Genomic DNA, 7,209 nt, shown 5'->3' on the forward strand with positions numbered 1-7,209 from the left:
GGTGATTTTTTTTTTATTTTTTTATTTTTATTTTTATTTATTTTTTATATTTTTTATTTAATTTTTTTTTTTTTTTAGAAATCCGCCTTCTTAGTAGCACCATTGCTCAGTTCTTAAAAAATTCCAGGGCTTGGTCACTCTCCTTTGTCCAAGCCACGAGGCACAAGCCCAAACCCCCAAGCCCCTTACACCGAGGACACCCATATCAGGGACTTTACTTTATACCTGATCAAAAGATTGTTCGTCAAAGTAGAATGGTAATCGTGTTATTCTAGCAATTGATCGGGGACTTAATGGGCGTTGATGTAGCCAGGAAGTTATCATGAGAGTCATGATGTCGGAAGTCTGGCGCCACGCCCTGTGGAACTCTTGCTTGAATCTATCGGATAGCTTGCCGTCCTTTGAATCTCTTCTGTATCGAAATGGATATCTGTCTGACCGGGCAAATTGGATCATGTTCCGCGAGCCCATCGACTTATCTCTGCACCTAAGAATAGCCTCTAAACTGGCTTCTTGCAAGACTTCACATGGCAAAAGAAGAAGATTGTTTGTTGAAATGTTTGATCTGATTATAATCTATAACTATACTAGTCTTGTAGATTGTCTTTCCATCCTGTATTTGCGCCCGTTCAACGAACGCTGTGGGAATCTCTTGTGAAAGTGTCAAATTCCCATTTTCCCAAAAACGCCGGCCAATAACAAAATCTAAACAGTCTTCATCATTCGTTATTGCTTTTTTGTTCGCCCTGTTGTCCAAAGTATACCCAAATTTACAAAACACGCGACGTGAAGCGAAAAAAGTCGAACGAATGAATCAAAGTAGAGTACACCTAGTAGTGCACGTTGGCTAACCGCTGGACCCAGCCGGCTTGTTGCTGAGGCACAAAGTCGGGGATCTTGGCGTCGGGTTCGCTCATCATGGCCATCTTGAGCCACTGGACGTAGTCCTCGAAGCCGGTGGTGCTGCCCGTGATGCGGACCTTCTTGACACCGCGGACGCCCTCAAACTTGCGGAGGTTGCGGTAGCCGACGCCGAGGAACATGGCCTGGACGACGTCGATGGAGAGCTCGTCGAGCCCGCTGAATGCTTCTGTCACGGCGTCGGCCTCGTAGGGGAGGTCGACGTCCAGGCGGACCTGGGTGTGGAAGCGGCGGATGCGGGGGATGATGGAAGACTCCTTGACGGGGCCGTACCAGGCGCGCAGGCGGGGGAATGAGGTGAGGAGTGTCGGGTGGGCGAGGAAGGTATTTGAGCCGTAGAGGAGGTCGGTGGCCTCGTCGTGGATCTGGCGGTTGGTGCGGAGGAGAGAGGCGTGCACCTTGGAATCGGGACCGGGGCGACAGCACTTTGTGTAGGGTGTTGTGCGGAGGAGCTGGTCGTAGATTTCTAGGCGGATCTCGACGGGGAGATCAAGGAAGCCAGTCTGATGGGGTTGTTCTGAGGGTTGTTGCTGAATTGTGGCAGCCATGATGGTGGTTGTAGTGTTGGTGTAAGTGGTGATGGTTGATGTGGATATTGATCCGACTAGTGGGCTTTCCCCAGACTTATGAACAAGTTGGAAAAGTTGGATTGATGGTGATGATGATGAAAGATAGCACGTGCAGCTTTTGGCGTGATGCTGATCTTAGAGCTGAATGTCGATCCTTGGAGGATGGTAGATGTTGAGTGGTTGTCAATTGGTTGGAATGTCCCAAGCAAGAGATGGATTGTAGATTTGCAACAGATTGTTGATGAGATACAAGATGGGGAAGAAGTGAGATTCAGGGCGGGACGAGGCTCGCTTCATATACAAAATCAAGATTGACTCTTTTGTATGAGTCTACTGTACCAGACCTGTCGACCGGACACGCCCTCTCCGAGAAATGGACGAGGTTCGATAGCGACCAACAGGGACTAGGGTGAGTCAAACGAGTCGAGTCGAGTGGCCAGGGATCGGGACGGGACGGTACATGATCATGATACCTACACGTTCATCAAAGGACAAGGGTGTGCCAAGCTAGAGGATTGGCTCCTCAAGGTTGATCCATTGCCAGCATGCAGTGGCTTCCGGGACGGTGTCTCACCGAGCGCCAGTCGCACACCCTCAAGACGCTATCAGGAATAGCACTGCGACCTGGTTGAAAGCTGAAGTCTTTCAAAGGCTGGCTGGAATGACAGATTTGGTACTGTACACAACCTACGCCCGTTTTGCCCGTTAACCTTTGAGCGGCGCGTAAAGACGCTCATCCCGGCGTCAGATAAGCTGACTCGCGGTGGGTTGTCGTGCGACCGTGGATGATTGGGTCGATCAGTAAAAAGAGATAAAGGGCCGTAGAAGAAAAAACATGATGGAAGTAACAGCAAATAGCAAATGCTGCCCTGAATTGCGCAACATGGGTGGATATCCGCCCATGGGGGGCGTGTACGATCATGACCTGTTTCTTAAGACCCTGGGGCCTGGAACTGACGATGCCGAATGCCGGGCCCTGGGTCAAAGGGAATAGAACGGGCTGTTTTTGCTATCTCTGTGATCCATTAATTGCCCAGAACAGCAGTGTGGACATCGACAACTCTGTTTGTTAGACACGCCAGTGATACGGGTCAGGCTGTGTGGACGTCGGCAGCCGCCTGGCTGCGCTGCGCTTCCTGCATGGATGGTTGCATCTCGCAGTCATGCTGCAGCCATATCTGTCTGCTGCACACACACGCAACGCGGCGCAATCCAAGGCCAAGGTGAGGTGAGGTAGCCTTCGTAAGGTGACAAGTACCGTCCCGGTGCCGAGCAAAGGCCGTCCCGGAACGGCCGCCAGGGGCAGGCCAGGCCCAGCCAGCCCAGCCCAGCCCTGTCGATGAAGGCATACCCACTCTCTTCTGACAGGGTGTGCTATCGGGCTGGCTCCCCTTGACCAAAGCTCTAATCTAGCCTCCGTCTCCCGTTGGGCGCCGACAGGTGAAGCAGACACAAGTGAGGTGAGGTGAGAGGTTAGGTGTGTCGGTGAAGAATTAAATCATGCTGTTTCTGTTAATTGACAATAATCCATGGGTGATGAAACCTGGTTCTGTCTGTTCATCGTCATGACGTCGAAGAAAAAAAAAGGGGGTCCCGCCTTGACGGAGGCCCAAGGCCGTGTCGCATCAAAACAAACGTATCGCGCGAGCTCGTATCCTGATTCTATTCCCATCAGCCTCTCTCTCGGTCTGTTCCCGTGATTCTATTCCAAGTTGACGTGTATCATTCAATTGAGAAGCGGGGCGGAGATAGTTCGGAAACAGCACGGCATGGCGATACCGGCAGAAAACCTTTTTAAAGAGTCACATCCGTTCCAGAAACGAAAGCAAAAAAGTCCACTTCGGATCCGAGTATCATCAGTCTCTTTTTCAGTGTGAAAGTGAAACGGTGACGACCAGAAAAGAAAATAACCCGTGACGGTCGCCAGTTCGTCCGGCCTGTTCCGATGCTGCGAGCCCCCCACTCTTTTTCCCTGGTCCCCTTTTGCTTCTGGCGTGCTTTTGTCGTGGCTGGCCTGATCGAACTTGCGGCTCTGAGCACACCGCTGGCGACCGGCGACAAGCTCAAGGTGAAGGAATTTCGAAGATTGGAAAGGGGGGCGTGTGAGTCTCAAAACAGGGATCCACAGCGGTGAGGGTATACCGAACAACGACAGGGCGCCTCGGACAATTCCCGTGGTGTGCATTTTCGTCCTTGTCTATGCTTTTGCTTGTTGGGTTTATTAGCCTGGGTCCAAGCAAATATTTTGTTCCAGAAGCCATGGATTCGAATTTGATACCCGTGTCTTGCTCTAGTCGAAATCACATCGGGCTTGAGCTGACCGGATCTTTCCCGTATGGCTGCCCAGCCGTATTATTCCATCATCAAGGCTGAGATTGAAGGCAGAATGTCCATTTGCTGCGTCTGCATCATTTCTCGCTTCGCACAGGCATGGTAGATCTTGTATTACCGCTTTCCTGCTCTACCCGATCTTTTATGCATCATGACAACACATTCAATTTATTGATGCTTTCACGACGTCAAAAGCATGTGCAACAAACACACAACATCCAAGATTTGGCAAAACAGCCCCCTTTCGATTTGGCAGGACCCCCACCTGATCGATCGACAAGTTCTGATTGGACCATGCAGCCACAGCTCGGCACCTGCGCCAGCCACAGCTGCAGGCACTTTCCGGGCTTCTGGCAGGTCAGCCTCAGGGCCCTAACTTCCACTTCCCGCGGCGGCGCCACGTCGAGTTTGCCCCCTTTACCATAAAGGGAAAGGCGGGTAGCGATGGTGCAAGGGAAGGGGGAAAATAAGGTACGTACCGCGATTGCATCAGCTGCGGCGTCCAGCACATGAGCTCTCCTTTAACCAGTCACACGATCTTCCACGAGCAACATCATCACCAACGACTCGACGTCGCCGTCTCTCTCTCCGCTCTTTCAATCCCTCTCTTTGTATCTTTATCTGTTCTTATCCGGTCTCCGCCTTTCTTTCCTTTCTTACCCCGGTCTCTCATCGCGTCTCTACCCCCCGTAGAAAGCAAACAATAAAACAAGACCAGACCATGGCCGACGGGTTGCTCACCTTTCTCTCGGGCGTCTTCGGCTGGGTCTACTTCCTCGCCTGGAGCGCCTCCTTCTATCCCCAGGCCTTGCTCAACTGGCGTCGTCGCTCCACCAGCGGCACCACTGTCGACTTTCCCTTCATCAACGTGCTCGGTGAGTGCCCAACCGCGCGCCCGTCTACCATCCCATCCCACGCGCCCTCTACCTCTTATCCTCCCCCCATGGCATGATTGTCATCTCACGCCCCCCGGCCCGCGGCTCTGTTGCCCTGCCGCCCCGGCACCCTGGGCCCGATCACCGCCACGTTCATGACCCCCGTTGGTCTCCTAGCCAGGGGATCCTCACTCAGCTCTGCAACCCCTCCGACGTCGCTTCAAGTTTGCTGACCACGATGATTCTGTCACAGGCTTCCTCGCGTACTTTGTCTCCAACCTGGCCTTCTACTACTCCCCTGAGATCCGTGCCCAGTATGCTGCCCGTCACCGCGGCCTCGAGCCCACCGTCCAGTTCAACGACATCACGTTTGCTCTCCACGCTCTGATCCTGTCCATCATCACCGTCTCCCAGTACCTGTTCTCCTCCCTGTGGAACTTTACCCCAAGCCCCGGGAATCGCCCCAGCCGCTTCATCCTTGGGGTAGCCGCCGGCTGTATCACAGGGGTCGTCCTGACGTGTGTCATTGTTACCGCCTCGGCTGGAGACGATCCTCTCTACGATTGGGTCGCCTTGGACATTGTGTATGCCATCGGCTATGTCAAGCTTATCGTGACTTTGATCAAGTACACGCCCCAGATTGTCGCCAACTACAACAACCAGAGCACCGAGGGCTGGAGCATCTCGCAGATCCTGCTCGATCTGACGGGTGGCGTCCTGAGCGTCAGTCAGCAGGCCATTGACAGCTACCAGCAGCGTGACTGGAGCGGCATCACGGGCAACCCGGTCAAGTTTGCGCTCGGCAACATCAGCATGATCTACGACAGCATCTTCATCACCCAGCACTACGTGTTATATCGCAACAAGCCCCATCATGCGCATGCGGAAGGCGAGAGGTTACTGGATGACGAGGAGCGGAGGGTGTAGTAAGCTTCTCTGTTGATTCGATCATTTACCTATGATAGAAGATACCATTTACACGGGCGTATTGTCAGACATGCCCAACCATTATTTAACCTGTCATTTGAGCGTTTGGGTACCCTCCCAATAAGATTTACATACATGGATGTATCAGTTACAACGGCAACCTGGAAAGCGGTGGCGCATAGGCGGTATCTAGATTTGGGCGGTATAACAGTCAAGTTTTAGCAAATGAATTAATCATATTTAATGCCAAGACGCGTAATCCCGCAGCTGAAGCAATTCAGCTTGCCTCTTGTGCCTGGCTGAACCAGTTTCGTTTGATGGTGTTGTACTTGGCCAGCCAATAGCAAGGCAAGGGCTTACACCCTCCCCCAACACATGTAACTTGTCAATTCCCATGGCAGGCCTCATGCCAATTGGCAATGGCTATTCTCATGCTGATCCCCATGTTTTCGGTCACAATATTGATGTTGGGGTAAGCTGTCATCAAAGCCAGGTCATGAGGCTGTCCTCATTGGGAAGGTAATTTGATCTAGAAGAAGCTGAATGTTATGTCCATCTAGATCCAGCCTTTTCCTTCGCTCGCTAATATTTTGTTTTGTTTGAGAGGAGCCTCCATGTGACGTATCACCCGGACATGACCGTCATGAAGGTAAGTCGCTTATCTCGTGTTGGAAGGCCTCGTGTACAATTCACCAACCACTTTCTTAACCTATCAAATGCCTTCCTCCCCTTGTTCCTTCACAGCATACCCAGACGAAAGGATGTGCCCGCTTATCTGGTACAACAATACAGTCAAGGAGGTGTCGCTGACAAGCTGCAAGAGTTGTATGGATCAGGTGTCTCGCCGGTGCGATCTCTCAAAGGGCATGTCGTGACTTTTCTCGCCGAGCTCATGGAGCCTTTTTGACCAAGCCACCAGGACTCGCAGCATGCCATTCTTGGAATGTGATTTCCTAAACTTGCAGTTTAACTTATGCACGGGATGAAGCTTCTTTCATCGAGTGCCCGCGGATGGATGTTCTCTCACTAACCCCTACACAAAAAGGAAGCAAGACCAAACCCTGGGATCGAATCAGGACCAGCCACCCCCGAACGGCCTACTTGACATAGCCACGCAGGCGAGACTAAGCTATGCTACCGATTGTACCAGTTTGGATTTTTGTTATATGGTGAGTAGATGTTGTATGATATATGGGCTTTTCACTGAATTTTACACGCAAATCGACTCTGCAAATTGTCAAAACTTAGTGGGTCTCTTGACCCTTGTCGCGACTTCCTGGTTGGCCGTCTATTTATAGCCAGAAACCTCTTTGCGGGTTAACGAATCAAGAGCCTTGAAATAGAAGCAAGCAAGGGTTCGTAGACCCACCAGGTTTTGCCAATTTGTAGGTGCCTTTGGCGGGTTATCAATAGCGAGGTTTTGAACGCGATAATTAAAAAATTGACATTACATGCTGTTTATGTACTGAACTTTTATTATTTATTTAATCGTGCGGTTTCCCTAGTCGCTTTTTCGTCCACTGTCGGTTCAAATGTCTCCAGAAATGACAGCCTAGACATATGCGTGCGAGGAATTGAACCACATG

The 7,209-nt window shown here is 51.4% G+C and overlaps 2 protein-coding genes across 2 annotated transcripts; one reads left to right on the forward strand and one right to left on the reverse strand.

Annotated features, from left to right (window-relative positions):
- Window positions 1-830: 830 nt before the first annotated feature.
- MRS44_012675 (uncharacterized protein) lies at window positions 831-1,469 on the reverse strand (the record flags this gene model as incomplete). Its single annotated transcript, XM_046276077.2, has 1 exon — window positions 831-1,469. One exon carries the CDS (start codon window positions 1,467-1,469, stop codon window positions 831-833), a length of 639 nt encoding a protein of 212 aa, XP_046132864.1.
- Window positions 1,470-4,542: 3,073 nt separating this feature from the next.
- On the forward strand, window positions 4,543-5,623 carry MRS44_012676 (uncharacterized protein; the record flags this gene model as incomplete). Its single annotated transcript, XM_046269391.2, has 2 exons — window positions 4,543-4,696; window positions 4,950-5,623. 2 exons carry the CDS (start codon window positions 4,543-4,545, stop codon window positions 5,621-5,623), a joined length of 828 nt encoding a protein of 275 aa, XP_046132863.2.
- Window positions 5,624-7,209: the final 1,586 nt, after the last annotated feature.

The sequence above is a fragment of the Fusarium solani genome (assembly GCF_023522795.1).
Source record: "Fusarium solani strain SB1 chromosome Unknown bctg00000008, whole genome shotgun sequence".
In the NCBI taxonomy this organism is placed as follows: Eukaryota; Fungi; Ascomycota; class Sordariomycetes; order Hypocreales; family Nectriaceae; genus Fusarium; species Fusarium solani.